At 41.1% G+C, this 26,844-nt stretch overlaps 2 protein-coding genes across 5 annotated transcripts in view; one reads left to right on the top strand and one right to left on the bottom strand.

Moving 5' to 3' along the window:
• Positions 1-14,009, top strand: part of MARCHF1 (membrane associated ring-CH-type finger 1) — an 884,469-nt gene extending 870,460 nt beyond the window's left edge. For all 4 annotated transcript variants that reach the window (XM_082391765.1, XM_082391764.1, XM_082391766.1 and 1 more), the window contains one exon: positions 13,325-14,009. In XM_082391765.1, the coding sequence (XP_082247891.1) occupies positions 13,325-13,623 (299 nt within the window). In that variant the 3' untranslated portion in view covers positions 13,624-14,009. The remainder of the gene's footprint in view (positions 1-13,324) is intronic.
• A 2,292-nt stretch (positions 14,010-16,301) lies between these two features.
• Positions 16,302-26,844, bottom strand: part of TMA16 (translation machinery associated 16 homolog) — a 45,648-nt gene continuing 35,105 nt past the window's right edge. The window contains exons 6-8 of the mRNA XM_082391803.1: positions 23,354-23,396; positions 17,792-21,842; positions 16,302-17,478 (exon numbers count right to left, since the gene is read on the bottom strand). Of these exons, the coding sequence (XP_082247929.1) occupies positions 21,662-21,842; positions 23,354-23,396 (224 nt within the window). The 3' untranslated portion in view covers positions 16,302-17,478; positions 17,792-21,661. The remainder of the gene's footprint in view (positions 17,479-17,791; positions 21,843-23,353; positions 23,397-26,844) is intronic.

Raw genomic sequence — 26,844 nt, 5'->3', positions numbered from 1 at the left:
CCGCGGCACATGGGATCTTCCTGGACCAGGGCTCGGACCCGTGTCCCCTGCATTGGCAGGTGGATTCTTAACCACTGCGCCACCAGCAAAGCCCCATGCTGTCTATTAAAGGGACTATAGATGTTAAGGCTGCCGCAGGAACATTTAAATGCATAGAAGTGAGGGACTAGAATAAGAAATTGATTTTGTCTCACTCCCCTGTGAGCCTCCGAGAACATCCAGGGCTGGGCCGTGCCTGCTGGCTGTTAACATCTGCTTTGAGAATGTCTTAAAAATACTTTCCTGCCATCCATATTATATTCTCCTTTTCAGCACTGTTGCTTAAACATTCCTTTTTAATGTAATTACACATGCTCTTATTGTGAACAACGCCAAAGTGGTAAACACCGGCTTGGGCAAGTGGTCAGAAGGCCAGGGTCTCGTTCTGCCTTGGTCATGTGCTAGTTATCTTGAATAAAATAATTATCACTCTGAAGCTCACTTTTCTCATTTGTTGACTAAATTGGACTGAACATTCTCCAAACTTTCGATGATTCATTTTTCAAAAACACCATGAATTTGCCCTTGCATCAGATAAATGGAAACAAGGTGTTTAGGGCTTCCCTGGTGGCGCAGTGGTTGAGAATCTGCCTGCCAATGCAGGGGACAGGGGTTCGAGCCCTGGTCTGGGAAGATCCCACATGCCGCGGAGCAACTGGGCCCGTGAGCCACAACTACTGAGCCTGCGCTCCAGAGGCCACGAGCCACAACTACTGAAGCCCGTGCACCTAGATCCCGTGCTCTGAAACAAGAGAAGCCACCGCAATGAGAAGCCCGTGCACCACAATGAAGAGTAGCCCCAGCTCGAAAGAACTAGAGAAAGCCCGCGCGCAGCAACGAAGACCCAACGTAGACAAAAATAAATAAATAAATAAATAAATTTATAAAAAAACAAAACACATACTGAATTATTTTAAAAAAAGAAACAAAGTGTTTCTACAAACAGCACGTGTATCATTCATGTTTACTCACAGTAAAAATTACCATTAAAGCTAGTTAAGGAGAGAGACCTTCAAGATTGCTGAAAAGTAAGACGTGGAGATCACCTTCCTCCCCACAAATACATCAGAAATACATCTACAAGTGGAACAACTCCTACAGAACACCTACTGAACGCTGGCAGAAGACCTCAGACTTCCCAAAAGGCAAGAAACTCCCCACATACCTGGGGAGGGCAAAAGAAAAAAGAAAAACAGAGACAAAAGAATAGGGATGGGACCTGCACCAGTGGGAGGGAGCCGTGAAGGAGGAAAGGTGTCCACACATTAGGAGCCCCTTCGCGGGCGGCGACTGCGGGTGGCGGAGGCGGGGAGCTTCGGAGCCACGGAGGAGAGCGCAGCCACAGGGGTGCGGAGGGCAAAGCAGAGAGACTCCTGCACGGAGGTTCGGCGCCGAGCAGCACTCACCAGCCCGAGAGGCTTGTCTGCTCCCCCGCTGGGGCGGGCGGGGCTGGGAGCTGAGGCTCGGGCTTTGGTCGGATTGCAGGGAGAGGACTGGGGTTGGCGGCGTGAACACAGCCTGAAGGGGCTAGTGCGCCACGGCGAGCCGGGAGGGAGTCTGGGAAAAAGTCTGGAGCTGCCTAAGAGGCAAGATACTTTTTCTTACCTCTTTATTTCCTGGTGCGCGAGGAGATGGGATTCAGAGCGCCGCCTAAACGAGCTCCAGAGGCGGGCGCGAGCCGCGGCCATCAGCGCGGACCCCAGAGACGGGCATGAGACGCTAAGGCTGCTGCTGCCGCCACCAAGAAGCCTGTGTGCGAGCACAGGTCACTCTCCCCACCGCCCCTCCTGGGAGCCGGTGCAGCCTGCCACGGCCAGGCTCCCGTGATCCAGGGACAACTTCCCCGGGAGAACGCACTGCGCGCCTCAGGCTGGTGCAACGTCACGCTGGCCTCTGCCGCCGCAGGGTCGCCCCGCCTCCTCCGTACCGCGCCCTCCCCCCGCCTGAGTGAGCCAGAGCCCCCGAAGCAGCTGCTCCTTTAACCCCGTCCTGTCTGAGCGGGGAACAGACGCCCTCAGGCGACCTACACGCAGAGGCGGGTCCAAATCCAAAGCTGAACCCCAGGAGCTGTGCGAACAAAGAAGAGAAAGGGAAATCTCTCCCAGCAGCCTCAGAAGCAGCAGATTAAATCTCCACAGCCAACTTGATGTACCCTGCATCTGTGGAATACCTGAACAGACAACAAATCATCCCAAGAGGTGGTGGACTTTGGGAGCAATGATATATATACTTTTTTCCTTTTTCTCTTTTTGTGAGTGTGTATGTGTATACCTTGGTGTGAGTTTGTCTGTATAGCTTTGCTATTACCATGTGTCCTAGGGTTCTGTCTCACCGTTTTTGTTTTGTTTTTTTTTTAGTATAGTTTTTAACGCTCCTTCCTTCCTTCCTTCCTCCCTCCCTCCCTCCCTCCCTCTCTCTCTTTCTTTCTTTCTTTTTCCCTTTCCTTCTGAGCCGTGTGGCTGACAGGATCTTGGTGCTCCAGCAGGTGTCGGGTCTTGGTGCTCCAGCGGGTGTCAGACCTGTGCCTCTGAGGTGGGAGAGCAGAGTTCAGGACATTGGTCCACCAGAGACCTCCCAGCTCCACGTAATATCAAACAGTGAAAGATTTCCCAGAGATCTCCATCTCAATGCTAAGACCCAGCTCCACTCAACGACCAGCAAGCTACAGTGCTGGACACCCTATGCCAAACAACTAGCAAGACAGAAACACAAACCCACCCATTAGCAGAGAGGCTGCCTAAAATCATAATAAGGACACAGACACCCCAAAACACACCACCAGACGTGGACCTGCCCACCAGAAAGACAAGATCCAGCCACATCTACCAGGACACAGGCACTAGTCCCCTCCACCAGGAAGCCTACACAACCCACTGAAACAACCTCAGCCACTGGGGGCAAACACCAAAAACAATGGGAACTATGAACCTGCAGCCTGCAAAAAGCAGATCCTAAACAAAGTAAGTGAAGCAAAATGAGAAGACAGAGAAACACATAGCAGATGAAGGAGCAAGGTAAAAACCCACCAGACCAAACAAATGAAGAGGAAATAAGCAGTCTACCTGAAAAAGAATTCAGAGTAATGATAGTAAAGATGATCCAAAATCATGGAAACAGAACAGAGAAAATACAAGAAACGTTTAACAAGGACCTAGAAGACCTAACGAGCAAATAAACAATGATGAACAACACAATAAATGAAATTAAAAATTCTCTAGAAGGAATCAAAAGCAGAATAACTGAGGTACAAAAACAGATAAGGGACCTGGAATATAAAATAGTGGAAATAACTACTGCAGAGAGAATAAAGAAATAAGAATGAAGAGAATTGAGGACAGTCTCAGAGACCTCTGGGACAACATTAAACACACCAACATTCGAATTATAGGGGACCCAGAAGAAGAGAAAAGGAAAGGGACTGAGAAAATATTTGAAGAGATTATAGTTGAAAACTTCTCTAATATGGGAAAGGAAATAGTTAATCAAATCCAGGAAGTGCAGAGAGTCCCATACAGGACAAATCCAAGGAGAAACACGCCAAGACACATATTAATCAAACTATCAAAAATTAAATAAAAAGAAAAAATATTAAAAGCAGCAAGTGAAAAAAAATAACACACAAGGGAATCTCCATAAGGTGAACAGCTGATCTTTCAGAAGAAACTCTGCAAGCCAGAAGGGAGTGGCAGGATATACTTAAAGTGATGAAGGAGAAAAACCTACAACCAAGATTACTCTACCCAGCAAGGATCTCATTCAGATGTGATGGAGAAATTAAAACCTTTACAGACAAGCAAAAGCTGAGAGAGTTCAGCACCACCAAACCAGCTTTACAACAAATGCTAAAGGAACTTCTCTAGGCAAGAAACACAAGACAAGGAAAACACCTACAATAACAAACCCAAAACATTTAAGAAAATGGGAATAGGAACATACATATCGATAATTACCTTAAATGTAAGTGGATTAAATGCTCCCACCAAAAGACATAGACTGGCTGAATGGATACAAAAACAAGACCCATAGATATGCTGTCTACAAGAACCCATTTCAGACCTAGGGACAAATACAGATTGAAAGTGAGGGGGTGGAAAAAGATATTCCGTGCAAGTGGAAATCAGAAGAAAGCCTGAGTAGCAATTCTCATATCAGACAAAATAGACTTTAAAATAAAGACTATTACAAGAGACAAAGAAGGACACTACATCATGATCAAGGGATCAATCCAAGAAGAAGATATAACAATTGTAAATATTTATGCACCCAACATAGGAGCACCTCAATATATAAGGCAAATGCTAAGAGCCATAAAAGGGGAAATTGACAGTAACACAATCATAGCAGGGAACTTTAACACCCCACTTTCATCAATGGACAGATCATCCAAAATGAAAATAAATAAGGAAACACAAGCTTTAAATGATACATTAAACAAGATGGACTTAATATTTATAGAACATTCCATCCAAAAACAACAGAATACACTTTCTTCTCAGTCGCTCATGGAACATTCTCCAGGATAGATCATATCTTGGATCACAAATCAAGCCTTGGTAAATTTAAGAAAACTGAAATTGTATCAAGTATCTTTTCCGACCACAACACTATGAGACTAGATAATCAATTACAGGGGAAAAAAATCTGTAAAAAAATACAAACACATGGAGGCCAAACAATACATTACTAAATAATCAAGATATCACTGAAGAAATCCAAGAGGAAATCAAAAAATACCGAGAAAGAAATGACAATGGAAACAAAACAACCCAAAACCTATGGGTTGCAGGAAAAGCAGTTCTAAGAGGGAAGTTTATAGCAATACAATCATACCTCAAGAAACATGAAAAATCTCAAATAAACAACCTAAACTTACACCTATAGCAATTAGAGAAAGAACAAAAAAACCCCAAAGTTAGCAGAAGGAAATAAATTATAAAGATCAGATCAGAAATAAATGAAAAAGAAATGAAGGAAATAATAGCAAAGATCAATAAAACTAAAAGGTGGTTCTTTGAGAAGATAAACAAAATTGGTAAACCATTAGCCAGATTCGTCAAGAAAAAAAGGAAGAAGACTCAAATCAATAGAATTAGAAATGAAAAAGGAGAAGTAGCAACTGACACTGCAGAAATACAAAGGATCATGAGAGATTACTACAAGCAACTCTATGGAAGTAAAATGGACACCCTGGAAGAAATGGACAAATTCTTAGAATAGCACAACATTCAGAGACTGAACCAAGAAGAAATAGAAAATATAAACAGACCAATCACAAGCACTGAAATTGAGACTGTGATTTAAAATCTTCCAACAAACAAAAGCCCATGACCCGATGGCTTCACAGTCTAATTCTATCAAACATTTAGAGAAGAGCTAACACCTATATTTCTCACTCTTCCAAAATATAGCAGAGGGAGGACCACTCCCAAACTCATTCTACGAGACCACCATCACCCTGATACCAAAAGCAGATAAAGATGTCACAAAGAAAGAAAACTACAGGCCAATATCACTGATGAACATAGATGCAAAAATCCTCAACAAAATACTAGCAAACAGAATCCAGCAGCACATTAAAAGGATCATACACCATGATCAAGTGGGGTTTATCCCAGGAATGCAAGGATTCTTCAATATATGCAAATCAATCAATATGATACACCATATTAAAAAATGAAGGTGGAATACCATATGATCATTTCAATAGGTGCAGAAAAGGCTTTTGACAAAATGCAACACAGTTTTATGATAAAAAACCCTCCAGAAAGTAGGCATAGAGGGAACTTTCCTCAACATAATAAAGGCCATATATGACAAACCCACCGCCAACATCGTTCTCAATGGTGAAAAACTGAAACCATTTCCACTAAGATCAGGACCAAGACAAGGTTGCCCACTCTCCCCACTATTATTCAACAGAGTTTTGGAAGTTTTAGCCACAGCAATCAGAGAAGAGAAAGAAATAAAAGGAGTCCAAGTCAGAAAAGAAGAAGTAAAGCTGTCACTGTTTGCAGATGACATGATACTAGACATAGAGAATCCTAAAGATGCTACCAGAAAACTACTAGAGCTAATCAGTGAAAACTACTAGAGCTAATCAATGAATGGAAACTACTAGAGCTAATCAACTACTGTAGCAGGATACAAAATTAATGCACAGAAATCTCTTGCATTCCTATACACTAATGATGAAAAATCTGAAAGAGAAATTAAGGAATCACTCCCATTTACCACTGCAACAAAAAGAATAAAATACCTAGGAATAAACCTACCTAAGGAGAAAAAAACCCTATATGCAGAAAACTATAAGACACTGATGAATGAAATTAAAGATGATACAAATAGATGGAGAGATATACCATGTTCTTGGATTGGAAGAATCAACATTGTGAAAATGACTCTACTACCCAAAGCAATCTACAGATTCAATGCAATCCCTACCAACCTACCAATGACATTTTTCACAGAACTAGAACAAAAAAGTTCACAATTTTTATGGAAACACAAAAGACCCCAAATATCCAAAGCAATCTTGAGAAAGAAAAATGGAGCTGGAGGAATCAGGCTCCCTGAGTTCAGACTATACTACAAAGCTACAGTAATCAAGACAGTATGGTACTGGCACAAAAACAGAAATGTAGATCAATGGAACAGGATAGAAAAGCCCAGAAATAAACCCAGGCACATATGGTCACCTTATCTTTGATAAAGGAGTCAAGAATATACAGTGCAGAAAATATAGCCTCCAATAAGTGGTGCTGGGAAAACTGGACAGCTACATGTGAAAGAATGAAATTAGAACACTCCCTAACTCCATTCACAAAAATAAACTCAAAATGGATTAAAGACCTAAATATAAGGCCAGACAGTATAAAACTCTTAGAGGAAAACCTAGGCAGAACACTCTATGACATAAATCACAGCAAGATCCTTTTTGACCCACCTCCTAACAAATGGAAATGAAACAAAAATAAACAAATGAGACCTGATCAAACTTAAAAGCTTTTGCACAGTAAAGGAAACCATAAACAAGACAAAAAGACAGCCCTCAGAATGGGAGAAAACATTTGCAAATGAAGCAACTGACAAAAGATTAATCTTCAAAATTTACAAGCAGCTCATTCAGCTCAATATCAATAAAACATACAACCCAATCCAAAATTGGGCAGGAGACCTAAATAGAAATTTCTCCGAAGGAGATATACAGATTGCCAACAAACACATGAAAGAATGCTCAACATCACTGATCATTAGAAAAATGGAAATCAAAACCACAATGAGATATCACCTCACACCAGTCAGAATGGCCATCATCAAAAAATCTACAAGCAATAAATGCTGGAGAGTGTGTGGAGAAAAGGGAACCCTCTTGTGCTTTTGGTGGGAATGTAAATTGATACAGCCACTATGGAGAACAGTATGGAGGTTCCTTAAAAAACTAAAAATAGAACTACCATACGACCCAGCAATCCCACTACTGGGCATATACCCTGAGAAAACCATAATTCAAAAAGAGTCATGTACCACAGTGTTCATTGCAGCTCTATTTACAATAGCCAGGACATGGAAGCAACCTAAGTGTCCATCGACAGATGAGTGGGTAATGAAGATGTGGCACATATATACAATGGAATATTACTCAGCCATAAAAAGAAATGAAATTGAGTTATTTGTAGTGAGATGGATGGATCTAGAATCTGTCATGCAGTGAGGTAAGTCAGAAAGAGAAAAACAATGTATGCTGACACATATATATGGAATCTAAAATAAATAAATAAATAAATAAAATGGTTCTGAAGAACCTAGGGGCAGGACAGGAATAAAGACGCAGACATAGAGAATGGACTTGAGGACACAGGGAGGGGGAAGCGTAAGCTGGGACGAAGTCAGAGAGTGGCATTGACATATATACACTAGCAAACGTAAAATAGATAGCTAGTGGGAAGCAGCTGCATAGCACAGGGAGATCAGCTCAGTGCTTTGTGACCACCTAGAGGGGTGGGATAGGGAGGGTGGGAGAGAGACACAAGAGGGAGGAGATATGGGGATATATGTATATGTATAACTGATTCACTTTGTTAAAAAGCAGAAACTAACACAGCATTGTAAAGCAAGTATACTCCAATAAAGATGTTTAAAAAAAAAAAAACTAGTAAAGGAAAAGATTACAAATATGTGAAATGGGGCTATTTCCCTATGCAAAATCCCTTCATTCTTGAAAAAAACAGCCCTTCAGAAGCCATTAACCATAATAAGGGAAATCTTTGTAAGGTTTGATCTGCAAAGGAATTGAATACAAGTCTGAATTATTTGAGATTGGGGTATTTCTTAGCCAGGAAAGGGGGACCTTCTCAGAGTGAAAGTGAGAAAATAGTGACTATAAAGGAAATGAAAGAGACAGTCAGTGGCAGTGGTCCTGTGGATTAACAAACTCTAGTCTCAGGTTCCTGAGGGGAAATGCCCTTCACCCCAATCTCTGTCTCCTGACGCAACCTCAATGGAGGATGTGTTGAGGAAGATCTGGGCGATTTTTTATGCAAAAAAGTTACAGGTTTTACTCTGTCATCATGTTTACCTTACTCTTTTATCATGTTTACATTCAATTTCTATAAATACAGTTAATTTTACCTGGACTTCCCTCTCTGGCTTGCTAGAAAAATCTTGCCTAGATGCAGAGCCTAGGATGAGCTGAACGGTCTCTGTGCTCTTATTTGTCTAAAGTGCTTTCACTCACCCTTTACACTTCTTTACAAGTTGTGTACTGATTTCTGTGTTTCTGGTAGCACTGCACTTTCAGGAAGATGGAATGTAGCATTTGATTCACGTAACTCTATAATTTGTGAAGTCTTCAATACCGTATCACAGGACAAATCTACAGACCATCTTAAGCCTTTCCTGGGAAGCCTATTAGCAGGTCCATTGTTTTGGGATGGCACGGATATTGTTGCAGCCCTCAAGGACCACATCACACACATATGCAGTTATTAAAAAAGAGGCCTGGAAGAAGACTTTTAACAACTGTATATTGAGACGGTTTGAGAATTTATTGCCCATTTTTGTGGGATTGACATGACAATATGAAAAGTGAATGCATCAATTAAAATGCATCTATTATGAGCAAGAGAAGATTCCCATTTCCTTAGAAAATGACTGACAAAATATCTGCTCCTCCAATTCTTGCCCAAGAATTCCCAAGCATCGTCTCCCATCAGTGCTTAGGAGGTAGGGATGGGCAGAGCGTTGACTCCTGCACCTCCAGAAACCCTTGCAGAAAGATCCCAAGCAGAAAGGCAGAAGTAGAGAGAGACCCTTGGGCTTCAGAGAAAAAAAAACAGATGATTGAATTGTCTGAAGATGGATCTTCCAAATTCATCTTCTGAACTGGCAAGTGGGGTCAACTTTGTGCTCTTGGCATTTCCGAGTTCAGGCTCCAGCTTCAAAGAATTCCTTGGGTTACACAAGGGGTCCACAAGGAACACGTCCCTGTGCATCCCTTCTTCACCTCAACCCTTCCTTATTGTGTACCTTCTTTCTTCTTCACGGAAGACAGCACAGAACTGACTAGTCCAACATAATTGACTATGAAGACAACGTGCTAAGTCTCAATAAAAGAAAGCACGGGACTTCCCTGGTGGCACAGTGGTTAAGAATCCGCCTGCCAGTGCAGGGGACACGGGTTTGATCACTGGTCCGGGAAGATCCCACATGCTGCAGAGCAACTAAGCCCGTGCGCCACAACTACTGAGACTGCACTCTAGAGCCTGCGAGCCACAACTGCTGAGCTCACATGCCACAACTACTGAAGCCCACACACCTAGAGCCCAAGTTCCACAATGAGAGAAGCCACCGCAATGAGAAGCCACGCACTGCAAAAAAAGAGTAGCCTCTGTTCGCCACAACTAGAGAAAGCTGGCGAGTAGCAAGGAAGACCCAACGCAGCCAAAAAAAAATTAAAAAATTAAAAAATAAAACTAAAAGGAAGCAAATGCATCTCACCAGTGAATGAAAACAATCTTGAAAAATCCATTTAGCCCCATTTTGGCATCTCCTCTCATGACGTCCGTAGTGAGTTTTCCAAGGTAAAATCTTTTATAACTGCTCAATAATTTCTAAAGAAAACAAAAATCCTGCCCACTTAGTGAAAGGCAAAGAGAAAGCTCAGCCTGTCTCTGAAAGACGATGGTCGTCTGGACAATGGGTCTGCACCCAAATGGCTTTTGGATGTGGGGTGTGGAGTACTCTGCAAACTTTGTCTAGGGAAATCGCCGGAGCTTTGACTCCCCAGGAACGTATAAAGGAAGAATGACTTGAGCAGAGGAAATCGATTCAGAGACACCTTGTGAAAGGAAGTGCAGGGGTCAGAGTCTCTGAGAACTGATGGAGAAAATGGCAGCTGGTTACTCCTGGCCCGTATTCTCAGGTATATCATGGGTTCTGGTCACTGTTTCTGGAAGGAGAGGTGGGGCAAGGATAGAATCTTCTTCAGCTTGTCCAACAAAGCGGAGCTTCACTAACAAGTGAAGAAAAGCTGTCACTTCTGGTTATTTTGAAAAGATTGAGGCACAGCAATCAGAGTTAGAGCTTTTTTTACAGTGATGCTTTAGTTTCTGCTGTACCGCAAAGTGAATCAGTTATACATATATCCACTCTTTAGAGTCTTTTCCGTATAGGTCATTACAGAGTATTGACTAGAGTTCCCTGTGCTATACAGTAGGTTCTTAATAATTATCTATTTTTTTATATAGTAGTGTGTGTATGTCAATCCCAATCTCCCAATTTATCCCTCCCCCCCTTCCCCCCTTGGTAATCATGTTTGTTTTCTACATCTGTGACTCTATTTCTGTTTTGTAAATAAGTTCATTTGTACCATTTTTTTAGATTCCACACATAAGCAATACAGATGGCCAAAAAGCACGTGAAAAGATGCTCAACATCACTAATTAGTTGAGAAATGCAAATCAAAACTACAATGAGGTATCACCTCACACCAGTCAGACTGGCCATCATCAAAAAGTCTACAAACAATAAATGCTGGCGAGGGTGTGGAGAAAAGGAACCCTCTTGCACTGTTGTTGGTGGGAATGTAAATTGCTACAGCCACTATGGAGAACAGTATGGAGGATCCTTAAAAAACTAAACATATAACTACCGTATGATCCAGCAATCCCACTCCTGGGCATATATCCAGAGAAAACCGTAATTCGAAAAGACACAGCACCCCAGTAGTGTTCATAGCAGCACTATTTACAATAGCCAAGACATGGAAGCAACGTAAATGTCTGTCAACAGAGGAATGGATAAAGAAGATGTGGTACATATATACAATAGAATATTAGCCATAAAAAAGAATTAAATAATGCCATTTGCAGCAACATGGATGGACCTAGAGGTTGTCATACTGAGTGAAGTAAGTCAGACAGAGAAAGGCATATATCAAAGTTAGAACTTTAAAAGCTTTCATTCATCCCTAAAATGTCCACTGAGCAAGGCAGGGTGGAAAACAAAGACCAACCAGACGTAGATCCTGCACTGTCAAGATTATGGCACAGCAGAGAACAACTTATGTCAGAGAGCGACTCATGCCACAAGTGTAACAAATAACATGAAACTGGAAGAGTGAGAACGTTTATTCCCAGCTGGAAATTATTTCCGAGTCAGGTTTTGTGGGACAGGTAGGCATGCAGAAATAGAGAAGCAAAATTCTGAGAGAAGAAATAGCATGGGCAAAGGCTTGGAAGGAGGGAATCTCCAGGCACTTCCAGGGCACAGGTGGTAGTGTGATTTAGGAATCAGAGGGGAAAATGAGATGTAATCCATGGGGATTTTCCTAAAAATGGGAGACAAAGCACGCTTCAGCTTGTCTGTGGTTAACATCCTTGTAAACAAGGAGACACTACTGCTCAGTGGAACAGCTGAGAGCAAACATCCTTCTAAATCTGGAGATGTCCAAGGTGTCTTACTTGTATACTGAGTCTTCCCGCAAGTTTCTACATAAAGGAGCTTAAGTAAGTGATCACCTTCTGCAACAGGGCTTCTCACCTCAGCACTCGTGGAACTCTGGACCGGGTAACTCCTCGCTGTCCTACACGTTGCGCGATGCTGGCAAAGCAGCATCACAGGACTTGCTGAGTCAGCAGCCCCCGCCCCGCACCAGGTGTAACGATCACCACGTCCAGACACTGCTCAGCGGCCCGGGGCACACAGCCACCCCCAGCTGTGAGCTGCTGGCCCCCCAGCTCAGTGAGTCAGGCCTGCTCTCCCTGCAGAGACAGGAGGAAGGAGCAAGGCAAGCCCTTCAACGTGACGCAAACGGGGCAGGGGTCCATTTTGCTTCCAGAAGCATAAAGTATTCATAAATGGCACTCTTACAAAATGCAGACAGGATGTTTCTTATGACTCTCTTCACTGTTATAAGTAAGTAAAACCCGACTTCCCTAAAGTGTGGTTTCCAACCCCCCCTTCTCTTGTACTTGACAGCCTCTCACAGGAATGAAGGCAGCTATCACGTCCTCCACACCATCCTCATGTTGGCAAGAGCTGGTCTCTTGACCATCATATATTTAACATTTATAATTATGTGTGGCCTAAATACTGTTGTAGTTACAGAAACGCTCGTGACATAGTTTTAAAAACTCTTTGTGAAAGAAAGTCTATTTCTAGTTATGGTGATGGAAATTAAGAGAAAATATTGATTGATGTCTAAGAAAGAGATGGTTCTCAGTAACAAAATATAAGATTGATAAAACGAGTGACTAAAATCCTAAATCTTATGCATGTCTGTACTCAGGAATTCTGAGATGTGGCAGCTTCTTTCTTTTTTTTTTTTTTTTAATTTTAAAGGTAATGAGGGTGGGGAGGGGACCCATGGGTACAATCCCACGCATGTACCTATTACGTTACCTTAAGAGGATCCTAAAGTCTGATTCTTTCACTCAGTATGTGCGCTATCCTTCCTTAAAGATTTACCTGTAAGGAATAAATGTCGAAGTAAGTATCTGATGTAGCATCTGATGATCACAGTAGGTTCTTGATGGCTAAGAGAGATGAGAGACATCATTACAGTGGTAGGGGAGAGAATTTCTTCATGTACAGTTTTGGCAATACCTGGAGAATATTTAAAGCAATTAAGCAATCAGGTTATAATTCTTACTAGTTGTTAAGAATATATTCCTGATCTATGAAATATTAGCAGGCTGGCATGATCCTTTGAAGGAACCATAGGAAAAAAAATCACCAAATCCATCAATAAAGACTTGGTGGTAATGTTCTGTCTTTTATTTCAAAGGTGTCCTTGAATGGCCATTTTGGACAAAACTGGTTGTGGTGGCCATCGGCTTCACGGGAGGTCTGGTCTTCATGTACGTACAGTGCAAGGTCTACGTTCAGCTGTGGCGCAGGCTGAAGGCCTACAACCGTGTGATCTTTGTGCAGAACTGCCCCGACATGGCCAAGAGGCTGGAGAAGAACTGCTCCTGCACGGTGAACACGGACGCCAAGGACGCCGGGGCAGTGCCTGCCTTACAAACGGGGACCAACGCACCGCCACCTTCGGAGGGCGGCCCCCCCGAAGTCATACCCGTGTGACGGGGCCGGCCGGGAGCGTGTCACTGGAGGATCGCCTGGCCCTCAGCCACTACAAGTGACAGACGTGATCCTGAGCTAGTCACCCTCTTTATCGTCTCTCCTCTTTCTGACTCACTTGTCCTCACTTTGCTCAAAAAGGAAAGGAGAAGAAACACCAGATGGTCAGAGCCCATGAAGCAGTCTCCAGCGTGAAGAGAAAATGTGCAGCGTTGGCTGGAGAATGATTTCTGAGACCAGGGCCGCTGGAGCAAGGGATGCTTTCAGGCAACGAGGAGGGACTAACGGACAGACCCATGAGTCTTCCCAGTAACAGGGCAAGGTCAAGAATGCGGACTTGAATTGCAACGTGTCTTTCTTCTAGGGCCTCGTAATGTTAACTCTCTCATCTGGAAATGACAAACAAACACATTTGGTTTTAAGCTTGAAATTGTCTGCATTATCCCTAAGGCACATCAGAAGCAAACTCAGAAGATGCATATTTTGATATTCATACTTCGACAGCTAACAGGTTTTTATGGCTATAGTGGAGTCCAGTTGTTTTGACAGATGCATGTTTTTAAAATAGATGCAATACACATTTGAAGATATTGATACTTGGAATTATGTTTAAATCATGATTTTCAGAGATTTTTGGGTTTAATTAGCTCTGTTAAATACCCACAGGAGCCTTGTATGCTCCACCTGGACCCTCTAAAACAGTGTTGTCCAACAGAAATATAATGTGAGCCACAAATGAAGGCCACATATGCAAATTTAAATTTTCTAGTAGCCCCATTAGAAAAAGTAAAAATAAATAGGTGAAATGAATTTTGATAATATATTTATTTTATTTAACACTATATACCCAAGTTATCATTTCAACGTCATCAATATAAAAAAAGTATTGAGTTATTTTACATCTTTTTTTATGAACCAAGTTTTCAAAATCCATAATGTTTACAGCATAGCTCAATTTGAATTAAACTTATTGGCTAGTGCAGCCCTAAAATTAGAGACAAAGCCTCTGCTTCATTTAACAATTGAATCTTTCAAAACAGCAGCTTAATTCATTCTTTTATTCAAAGTATCACAAATACTATTTTACAAAGCACTAAATTAATCAAATTAAATATCTTGGTTAATAGTTAGATGAAGTTACCATTTCTCTAAAGGGTGAAAAAACAAAACTATAAAGCAATCTGCCAGCGGTAAGTTCTGAAATTAACTTGTTTGCTACTATGAAGCACTTATAATAGGGAAAATAAAAATTCAATATCTTTCTTTGTTAAGTCAAACGTACCTTTTTTTTTATGAGGTGTCAACTTGACAGATGAGTAGTTATGACCAAGCATTTAGACTGTATTTTAAAAAGCTGACAGTATTTCCCTTGCTCAGCTGGAACGCAAAAATATTCAACAGATTCTGTGATAAGTAATAAATTGAATTGTTTAGGTTTGACAGTTCAGTTGATTATTGTATTCTTTGCATATTCATGTAAAACTGAAGTGTGAATGACATAGCAGTGAGCTAGATTAATGATGATAAATATAGTGGCCTGTCAAAGAGAGATGTCTTACATAAAACGAGGTGATTTATTTTTGCTAGCTGTCGTATTTATTATTGTGAAAAGGCAACCGTGATGGCCATAGAACCAAAGCATGGGTACCGCATTGCACAAATCTGGGTATCACACTGATGCACTTTGTAATGGTCAGTGGGCTTTTTCCTCACAGGTTACCGTAGGGAAAGAAAAGAGAAATAAATCACCTTTTACTGAGGAGAAGGTTGACACGATACGAGTAGTGGCTGACACTGAGTCCAGATAGTCCCAGTTCCTAGAAATAGAGCAAAGGTCAACAGTATCAACTTCGTGTGTGTGTGGCATGTGTTTGTTCCTGTATATACGTGAGAAAAACGTCAAGGTATTCAGTCAGGCAGGAAACAAAAGGTTTAAAACCCATCTTTCTTAAAACTTGCTGTAGGAGCGCAGAATGAAGGCACAGGAAAAACTAAGTCGAGGCAACTAAACTGGACCAAAATTTCTGCACAAATAAAGACATAGTGGTGTAATTAAAAATATAGGAAGCTTAAACAACCTGGACTTTGTATTAACTCCTTAAATTTCCATTTTCAAGGTTTAAGATAAATACACTCATGGATAATGAAGCTTTAGGTGATTTAATCATGGCACCTCACCCAAGGGATTAAACGTGATTCATTTTTTTCTGATAATTTTCCTAAGCATTTTACCAATCCATTTCTCCTGAGGTTTAGCAATGGCAACAATTGTTTACAAATATTCCTGAGGGAACAAAATCTAGCCACCAGCAAAGAAATGTTGATTTCTCTTTTGTTTGCTCTGTAAGGAAAAGGATTATTTACCTGAATTATACCATAAAATACCATTTAAATTCTGTCCGAACTTTAGCAATATAGGTAAATGCATAATTTCACAGTGGAAGACGATTGGCTTAATAAATAATAATTTATTAAGGGGCATACTGAACACTAAGAAATTCTAGTATGAAAAGTAAATATAAGCATTACTGTATTAATGATAAAAAATGACATGGTGTTTTAAAACCATACGTAAATTCTCAAAATGAACTTGAATAGGCTTTGACTTTCTTGAAATGAGAAAATAATATAGCTCCCTAACACATTAAAAGTCAACATTATTCTGCTATTCTTTTTTAAACAAACACTGAACTCCCAAATTTAAATCTTTAGAAGTTTTCCCGTAATGGCTGTTGATAGTTCAAACCATCTGAAATAACTATGTGCATTTAAAACCTAATGTTGATTCTTTTCTTTATGTTCTGTGTGGCAACGGTACATTTGTCCTTTCAATGACCGGGTTTGGCTTTGTGACAACACTTTTGTGGACTGGATATACCCTTCAAAAAGAAAAACTGCTCTCCGGAATGGCAATTTTTTGAAGCATGCTCACCTGCTTATGTAAGAAATAAAATGCAATTGAAACAAAGAACTGAAATTGAAGAATAAACTTATAGTTCTGCTACAACCTTGGCTTTTTATCATCATGAATCTGTGGTATTATCAATACCAGAAAACGTATATTTATGCTGTTGATTTTTTAAAGAATTGTCACTCTAATTGTGTAAGATCAAAGATTAAATTGTAAAGATAAGAAATCCAGTATTTTTTTTAAAGTGAAGCCCAAAGGGCAATTAAACTTAAGTACAAACAAAATGTAAAAAAACAAAACAAAAATGTTCCCATCGACTTGGGACATAAAGCAATGGAGAAATAAAAGGAAGACAGGTATATACTCTGAAGGAGTCTTTCAAAATGCCCTAGGATTAAATCTCACTCCGAGCTTGTTACATGTGATTAGAGTCCCAGAGATGGCCACATAGTTACATTTATCTTGTTTTGCAAAAGGTCCCTAAAACATCTATTTATTCTCACTCCGAGCTGCTGTTACATGTGATTATAGTTCCAGAGAGATGGCCACATAGTCACACTTATCTTGTTTTGCAAAAGGTCCCTAAAACATCTATTTATTTTGGCCGGAAAACTAGCTCATTAGAGCAATGACATCACTAAGATACTCTAATTGTCATGGAGGTGAGGTGGGGAGGAAGATTTTTGCATCTGCCTGACACAATTTACCTTTCCTTGCCATGCCAATGAATATTTTGGAACAAAGTAGAGCTCTTAAAACTTATCATTATTGTAGTTGTCATACGGTAATTGTGTAGGACTCACACTTTAATTAAGAAAGATGAAAATTAGTTTTCTTTCCTTAAGTCAGCCCAAAGGTGCTATTTTACCTACCAATACAGTTGAAAGGAAGTACTGTTATTTTGGGCTGCAGTGTTTCCTCCACATCTGAAGAAAGCCCATTTGAAACTGCATTAAAACAAACGAGGAAAAATTATTTTAACTGTGTGCAATTTTGGGGATTGAGCATTTGTACTTTTTTGGTTTTACCTAATTCTCTTGCATTAACAATTTACTGTTTTGTGAATAATGTGTACTAAGACAAATTAAGGAAAAGAAAATAATTACCTGTGAAAGAAAGACTTTGTATATTAAACAAGTGATCCAAACCTTTGTTGTGGTTTCTATATTTTTTGCCTAACTTACCTGGATTTCTGCAGATTTGTATCTGCAACATTCAAACAGCCTTAAGATTTTTTTTTTAATATATAAATTTACTTGCTTTATTTTTGGCTGCGTTGGGTCTTCGTTGCTGCACACGGGCTTTCTCTAGTTGCAGCGAGCGGGGTCTACTCTCCGTTGCAGTGCGCAGGCTTCTCATTGCGGTGGATTCTCTTGTTGCAGAGCATGGGCTCCAGGCGCACGGGCTTCAGTAGTTGTAGCTCATGGGCTTAGTTGCTCTGTGGCGTGTGGGATCCTCCTGGGCCAGGGATCCAACCCGTGTCCCCTGCATTGGCAGGCGGATTCCTAACCACTGCACCACAAGGGAAGCCCGAGTTCTTAAGATTTTATAATGGTCTGGGTTTTTAAGCAGGGTCTGAACGTATTTTAAGGCCAACATAGGTTGATCAACCCATGACATTTTAGGAAGGATTAAACAGGTGCATTAACACGGGAAAACCAATGCAAATAATCTATACAGACTTTCAAACCCTGTTTTAAAGAAGAAGAAAAAAAAACTTTAAGAAAAGTCACATGTAATCTAGAGAAAGGATTTTCTCATGAATAAGGCTTGGATATACAAAAAAATATGACAGCATTTTTCTACCCAGAGATAATAAATACTAAGAGAAAGACTTTGGAATCTATTTCTAACCTAAGAGGAGGTCTGGTGATTAGTGAAGAAAATGTCCCCCTCCAAAGCCCCAACTTCTAAGCCTGAATCCGGCGGGTCAACAGACTACCTGGCCACGGTGCCTGCCGGCCTACTAGACTAATTGTACGAGCTCATTCTTCTGCCCAAATTGGGTACCCACACGTGTAGTCTTCTCACACCTCCCAAGTTACAACACACCTAGATCACAGATCATTGTCACTGTGTGTTCAGCCAGTGATCTAAAACTGGGAGCTGTGACGGGTACCAAGGGCAGCAAGGGTGGGGCGGATGCTTTAACTCAGGGAAACGGCAAGATAGGCAGCCAAGTCCTGAACAAGAAATGCCCAGCAAGGTTCAGCCAGTAGGGAAACAAGCCCTTGTTAGAGTAAGTTCATCACTTACAGAGATGGCAAAACAAAGATGAACAGAGGTGCCAGCTCCCCAGGGGTCTCGTCCCAAGTGAAGGCACCGAGAAAAAAGGGGCCAGAGGAGGGGATAACACACTATCCGGGGCAGGACGCCGTTGCTGAGAAGCCAATGCCATGATGCAGCTAAGCAACTGTGCAGCCTGCAGCTACGCCCGAGACTGAGGCAGGACAGTCTCGTGCTTCGTCGGAACCCGGGAGGCGATGACCACCCGCCGCACTTGTCCTCCCCGGAAGACAGGGAGGCGAATGTGGAGTGCCCTGGGGTACTTCCTCACAAGCGTCCTATGTCCTCCTCTTCCGAGAGGACCACACAGCATTCTCCTAAGGCTCAGCTTAGCTGCGACCAAGCCTGGCCTCGGTGGACACACACAAAGTCATCAGGGTGCCGGCAGAGTTCCGTCCCACCCTAGGAAAGGACAGAAGGCCAGCGTGTCTGAAATGAAGCCAGCCAAGGGCACGTGGAAACAAGCTGAGGCTGGAGACGCCGTCAGGAATGAGATCATGTCAGGCCTCTCTGGCCATGGTACGGCATGTGAATTTCATTCCAATGTGCTGGACGTCAATGCAGGTTCATCCGCTGTAACAAAGGTACCGTCTGGCGGGGGACGTCAGTCAGGGGCAGGCTGGCAGGGACGCTAGGCGTGTGGGGCAAGGCGGTAGACGGGAGACCTCTTTACCTGCCTCTTGACTTTGATGTGAACCCAAAACTTCTTTAAAAAATAAAAGTGGTCAGAAATAAAATTATACCCCAGCAAATAAACATACCAAAGAGGACACCTATTCAACCTCCTGCCCTTGAAGCATAAGCATTACAAGAGTAGAAAAGGCTATTTGAGGTGAACAGAGTCCCAAAGAGAGATCTATGTCTGCAAGGCAAGAAGTGGCCAGATATTAGGAACAGAGACTGCAGATACCAGTAACCGGGTCTGAGCTTAGAAACGTATCATTAGCCCAAGTCCATGGAGTTCAGCTTGCTGATGTAGACCAGGGGTTGGCAAACTGTGGCAAGCAGGCCAAATCCAGCCTGCAGCCTATTTGGGTATGGCCACAATGGGTTTTATATTTTTAAAGGGTGGTAAAACACACACACATACACAAAAGAATATGCAACAGAAACTGCATTTGGCCGGCAACATCTAAAATATTTACAATGCTATCTGCCATTCCATTTTACTATTTGCCAGCCACTAGTTGACACAGAAGTGCCAACGAAGTGTTACTCTTACTCTGTTCCACGGCCATGGACTGAAGAAGCCACCTTACAAAGGTGTAACACTCACCGAAAAGGGGCCGGGAAAGTGTCACTGAAGAAAGAACACGCTCCACAGACAGAGGCTAAAGGGCCGTCTGAGAGCACTAGTCTAAAGACAAATGATCTCTTCGGCTACCGTGGTCCAGCCAGGAGCCACGTGACAACTACCATCCTAAAGTCATTCGTTCAACAAATATTTATCCGTTCTGGTTCCAAGCAGTATAGCTTGTTATACTTTTTGCTTTGAAAGCATAGGGAAAACCAGGGACAAATGTTTGAGGGGGAGAATGATCTGCTATTTTCACAAGTTCTTTACCTAACAGTAATGTTTTTTAAATATCAGACCAGACAAAACGGTTTTTATTCTCTTTACTGTAATTTATGGCTCAGTTTTTATGGCCATTTTGAAACTAAAAATGAATCCCCTCCCCCCAAAAAAGGAGAAGGAAATTTTCCAATGACTAAAGAGATAGGAACTTATTATATAACCATAAAACCATACTTTTGCACAGATTACTTAAAGCCAAAGCAAGGCAGCATCAGTTAAATCATTAAACATTAAGTAATTAGAACCTTCAGAAGTAAAGTCACAGAAATGTTTTATTTTTAATTTTCTGAAGTGAAAGCAACTGTTAACAAGACTTAGTTGATACCTAGTTACGTCGTACAGCATTTCTTTCCTTGAAAATACTCACACACTCCTGCATTGCATTCTTCAGGAAACAGACCAGAAGACACCTGCATGTAACAAGTTCTGTGAAGAACACTCAACCACATCCATGTTTTTCATGATACGAGAAATCCTGTTATATGTCAATTTAACCTATCTCTTAGAAGAAAAAATAAGATAATTGAAATGACTAGTTTTCTAATCTTTAGTTCTGTTTCCACAAATAAAACCTATCACTTTTCACAATGAGAGAGCAAAAAATAATATACAAACCCAAAGAGCTAACCTGAAATCATTCATCCCCTTTATCAAGATAACAGGTTAAATGCAGGAGATAAACAAAACAAGAATAGTTACTGGTTTTTTTAAACCATTTAACTAACTCTGGCTCAAAGTTAATAAATAACAGCAATGTACAATCCATAAATGTATATAAATTCCGTATCACATTTTCCCTATTTTAAAAGGAAAGAAAATAGCTTTAATGTGTAAGAGGAAGAAGAGTAAAACATATTACTAAAAGGCAATTTTGCCATTGTCACTGCTCAAGAAGTACCACAGTAACCTTCTAGCAAACAGCTGCTGCCCATGCCCCAAAATGTGAGATTAGGTGATTCTAAGTAAACATGAGGGGAAAAATTACAACATTTTTTTTGTCCCCGTTCATATTGCTCTCCCAGCCCCAGAAATTCAGATTAAATGGATTTTGCAGAGCATTTCTACCTAGTCTAACAATGTAAACATAAAGCAACATTCATTTTTAAGTAAAAATCATAACAGTGTTTTTGAAACTGAAAATGGGATTCTCATCATACAAGAGAATAAGCTAAACAGCAAATGCTGTATGGAGACAATTATTTGCCGTAATCAATTCAAGTGTAACTTGAAGTTCTCAAACTATTTATTTTCACCGCAAGTGAAGACAGTTAGGCCACTGCAATCATCTCCTCATCCGTGTCACCTGATTCATCTTTCAGTTCCAGTTCTCCTAAACCTCTGTCTACAGCTGTCACAGTTTTCTTCTTACACTTCTTAGGCACTGCATCATTAGCACAGATTTTTCTCATTTTAATGTTTGGCAATTTCTTCAGATCAAAATCCCATTCCCTAGACGAAAGAGAGAATGCAGAGGGTTGGTGAGGGGTGAGGTAGGGAAGTAATAAAGTCAATATTCAAAACTAAGCAGAAGAAAGTTTATAAATTTACAGCAGATTCAAACGCACTAGAAGGAAACAATATAAATGCACTAGAAAAAAAATAATGTCCCAAGAACTGAGGTTTGCTTTTTCCATACTTACTGCACTTTCTCATTAATCTACAATAGCGGTTAACTGCACAGACAATTCCACACATTCAAAATTTCCAAAGCAATGCAGGAAAATATTAGGCAAAAGTTACAAGGAAACTCCGTTCCATTCTTTTATTCTCCCTAACCCAAACACTTCCCTCTATTAGGACATATATGGTATCAAGAATCTCAGAAGTAGGAACTACATCATCCTGGAAAATCTCCAAAATGCACAGTCAGAAAAGGTTTTTCTTTTCACACACAATGGTAAATCACAATTCAGTTTTAGTAATCAAACAATTTTTTTGGTTATAATAAAAAACTTTTAGTTCTTCAACCCCAGCTTTTCTGTGACAATCCTATGTTCACAATTACTTTACGAGCAATGTGAAGATTCTTCTGAGAACTGAACTCTGATACTAACAGTCTAGGCTAATTTCTTCTTATTTCTGGCTTTCTTTGCGGGAGGCATAACATACACTGTTTTAGGAATAAAGAGAACATTTATATATCTGATTACTTAACATTACAGGCAAAAAAAATTAATGTATAATCTTAAGCTCCATGTACTTATAAATACATGTACATAGGCTACAAAGTGAATCACTTCTTAAATATGATCAATAAATTCTATTAGAGCTAATATTTTATGAATATTAAATATTTTCTATGAATTCAGAAGTATAAAAATATAAAATAAGCTTAAGGGTTTCAAATAATATGGACTTACATGTATCTAATTTCAATTAAAATTTCAGGCTGATCAACATGGTCTAGCTAATATCAAAATGATTAATAAAAATTATGTTCTAAAGACAAAGAACCCTGTTTGAAAACTGAAAACAGGAAATCCTACTCACTGGTCCCTCGGTCACACAGCACTATTAGAGAGACCACTGGGGCAACTGGTTCTTTATGATTTAACCATTTCCCCATACCACTTCCCACTAACCACTTTCTCCAGAAGGGGGTGCTGCAAACAGTATGGGGACAGGACTCAGCCAGCAAGTCTGCTGCTGACAATTTATCTTTTTAAAAAATAACAGCTGGGGAGGAACAAGGATATCATGTTCTTTAAGTACTATATTAAAGAATTTTAAAGTATTTTGAAAAACAAATAAAAGCACCAGGTCATTATCATTTCAGTGTACATCAGGCATCTCTAACAGATGCTAAACTTAGGAAAATTCTTACTTCAACTGATGAGGGGAAAGGTTAAAAAGAACCCCCTAATTTTCTTTACGCTCTAACGTCTAGACTCAAAAGGGAAGAACGTTTATCTCTTATGTATTTTACTTGCAGCTTCGAAGAACAAAAGCAACAGACTCACCTAAAAGTTTTCAGATTACCTGCATTTAAAATGTCTGGAATCTCTGGAAAAGAAAATAATTTATATCTATTAGGCAATGCTTTCTATTATAACATTTATAGTTTCCTCGTTTATTATCTCAGAAACAATAATAACTGACAGACAGCAAGAACATCCAAAGAAAAACAAAATTTCAAAGCATGATTATAATGCTATAATGAAAAGTAAGTTTTGCAAGTATAAAGGACTTACTTTAAGAAGGTGATTCAAAAAGAACACCATTAAATAATGTATTCTACCACAGAATCTATAAAATAAAACAAACCTATCAACAAAATAAACTCTGTCCTTTTAAACAGTAAAGGTGCCTGGCAAATTCTAACTATCAATCCCCTACAACAACATGCTCAGTTGTTTTATATATTTTCTTGGTGAAAGGTGCAATTTTTTCAAGCATATACTTTGCTTTGGCAAGGTAGAGTTTGTCTGAGGAATGCAAGGATTATTAGATATTAAAAAATACTATTAAAAATGTAAAAAAAATTTTCAATAAACTATCATCAATAGATGTTCATTAAAGTTCAATAAAATTGAAACCCACTTTGAATAAAAACTGGGTGGATGGCAGCTCCTTGTCATGACTAGAAAGTGGGTCAGAAACCTGTATGCACGGATCATCCCTGCCGGTGGAACACGAGGCATGTTTAACAAAAAATGGAACACTGCTGCAAAAATTCTGGCCAATGGATAAAATATTAAACAAAATCCAGTATCAATTAATGAAAAAGATAAAAATGTTTGACATGACTGTATACTGACTTTTACAATAGCTTCAGAAAATAAGAGTAGGAGGGGTCAGGTGTTTAAAAGGTATAAATTAAGCACAATTATTTTTTTTAAGAAATTCTAATAAAATGAGTCAGGAACAGTTATACCACCATGGAGCAAGTGGGAGAGATGTCAGTTGTCTTCTCTGAACCTTATCAACACAGCATTTGGTGACAATCTGCCCACATGTTTCTAGATGCTTGTAAACTTGAGAGAGTTGACAAAGTTTTTTTCACCAGACACATTCCATGCATCTGGAATAAGGACTGTGGCATAACTGGAAGACGAGGTCTGAGTGTTAGCACTGGCTCCACCACCAGTAGATGTCTGACCTGGAATGTGCCATCAATCACTGCTGATTAACCTGGCGGCTGCAGGCTGAACAGACTGAGCACAGAGACCACCTGGGAGGCTGTCACGACGGCAGAGCTGAGACGGTGGTGGCTCGAGCTAGAGGCGCTGGGGGCAGCAGCGCAAGCCGTCAGGCTCTTAAGTACATCCTGCTGATGAGCTGCATGTGGAATGCGAAACCATCGCAGGGTTTCTGACACGAGCGACGGGGCAAGTGGTGATGTCACTGACGGACACACGGAGCTTGCGGGAGGAAGGAGTTTTAGGAGAAAAGCTGGACTCTGCTTTGGGACGCAAGTTGGAGATGTATATAAGACATTCAAGTAGATACTCTGAGAAACCCAAGTTTGATAATGCAAGTCTGGAGTTCTAGCGACAAGTACTGACAATATAAATTTGGAAGTTATGAGCATTTAAATGGTATTTAAAACCACAGGACTGAATGACATCAACTCAGGAATTCGTGTAAATAGAAAAGAGTGGAGGCCCAAGGACAGGGACGTGGGTCAATATTTAGTTTGTGAGGCTATGAGGGATTCAACTCAGGACACTGAAGTCATGGCCAGTTGACCTGGAGGAAAACCAGGGAAGGTCAGGGGCTTCTACCCCGAATAAAAAGTGTGACGAGAAACGAAGGGATCATCTGTATAAAAACACTGCAGGAAAGCTGACTACGCGAGCGCCCAGTACAGGCACGAAGCGTCTTAGCAACTTAAAGGTCGTCGGTGACGAGGGCTTTTAGTTGAGTGGCGGCTACAAAAGCCTAATTAAGGGGTTCCAATAAAAATGGAAAAATGAGGAAATGGAGACTACAAGCATAGACAAATTTAGGTGAAAAGGACACAGGACTGGCTGAAGCTCTCCCTCAACCTCCTACAGTAGGTTCTGTGTCAGGCACTTGATACGTGAAATCTCACTTGCCTTTTAAACAACCTGGGAAGGAGGTGCACTATTTACCTCTATTTTTAAATGGAAGGTAACAAGGCCAGCGAGTGGGTGGGAAGTAACTTGCCCTGTTATATAGTAAGCTGTAAGGGTCTAAGTCCAGATCTGTCTAGTTCTGAAGTTACTCTGCTGTTTTTTCAGTGAAGAAACTCACTGCTTAGGAATGAAGGCGAGGAACTGCCATCTGCCCAGGGCTCACAGTGCCGCTGAAGCTAAGTGCCCGATGCTAACCTTCCGACTGTCGAGGTACCCGCTGTGAAGACATCCAACTCTACGGATCTACTGCCAGACTGACACAGCTATAGCAAAACAACGAGGTGAGGGACCAGGCTCCCCACCCACGAAGTTCCCCTATTAGAAAGCCCCGGGGAACGCAGATAGCTGACCGCCTGAGTGACCCCGTTCCCCCTTCTGGCGCCTTTATGAAGAGTGAACCCGTGAAACCCTAGGCGTCCCGCCTATGACCCTAACAAAGGCAGGGCCCCAAGTCCCTGTCCCCTCCCTCTTTCTCTACTGGAGACCTCGCTGTGTGGCCCTCAGGCATGTCCTGCACTGTCCAGGACTTTTAAGCACTAAATCTTGTTTTTTTCAAAGCTCCCTGCTGGTTTTTGCTGAGGTGCACCCAGCAATCACAGTAAGAACCGCCAGGGTGGGTCCAGCCACAACACTGGCTCCAGTGGGGAGAATGCCTGTGGAGGCCGCCCCAGACCTTCCTGGCACACAGCATCGCTCTGGACAGCCTGCGACCAACACAACAGTCACCCACAGGGTACTTCCTCCAGGGCCCTACTGTTATTATCAAAATTTAAACACCTAATGTAGCTTTAAGCATTTCATTTACTGCACTTCCCAAGCAAATCCGCACAGGAATGCCTACAGGGACCAGGCAGGGAATGTGAATGGAGGAAGGTTCGGGGCCACTGAATGCTCAAGTCTAAAAGCGACAGTTGCTACTTTGCTCTAGCAGACGATCGCATGTTTTGCGAGAAGCCAGAAATCTACATTTTTCATGTGACATCAGCAGATTTGTTTATACTGACAATCAATAACCCAAGCAAGCACCATGTGCAGGCCATGTAGCCCTTGGGCCATCACCTGACTCTGGGCTTTGCAAGCCCGTACAAGTGCCCTCTCCTCTCCTCCGAAGCGCCTTTCTTCAGACAGTGTTGTTAAGCCCACAACACACTTGTCTTCAGGAACTGTAAGAAATGCTAGTGCTAAGAAAGAAAACTTGGTTTCTATAATTTCTCAAGAAACGCTGCAGCAAGTACAGCTCTTTACTACAAGACTTACAAAGACAAGAAGGACACAGTACTTACTCTAAAGAAACTTCAGTGTGGTTGGAGACGGGCAAGTAATAACTCTAGAACAAAGCAAATTAAGTATAC

Source organism: Balaenoptera borealis (genome assembly GCF_965194805.1).
Source record: "Balaenoptera borealis genome assembly, chromosome: 4".
NCBI lineage: Eukaryota > Metazoa > Chordata > Mammalia > Artiodactyla > Balaenopteridae > Balaenoptera > Balaenoptera borealis.
The sequence above is the reverse complement of the archived record's forward strand: the minus strand, read 5'-3'. Positions and strand labels throughout refer to the sequence as shown.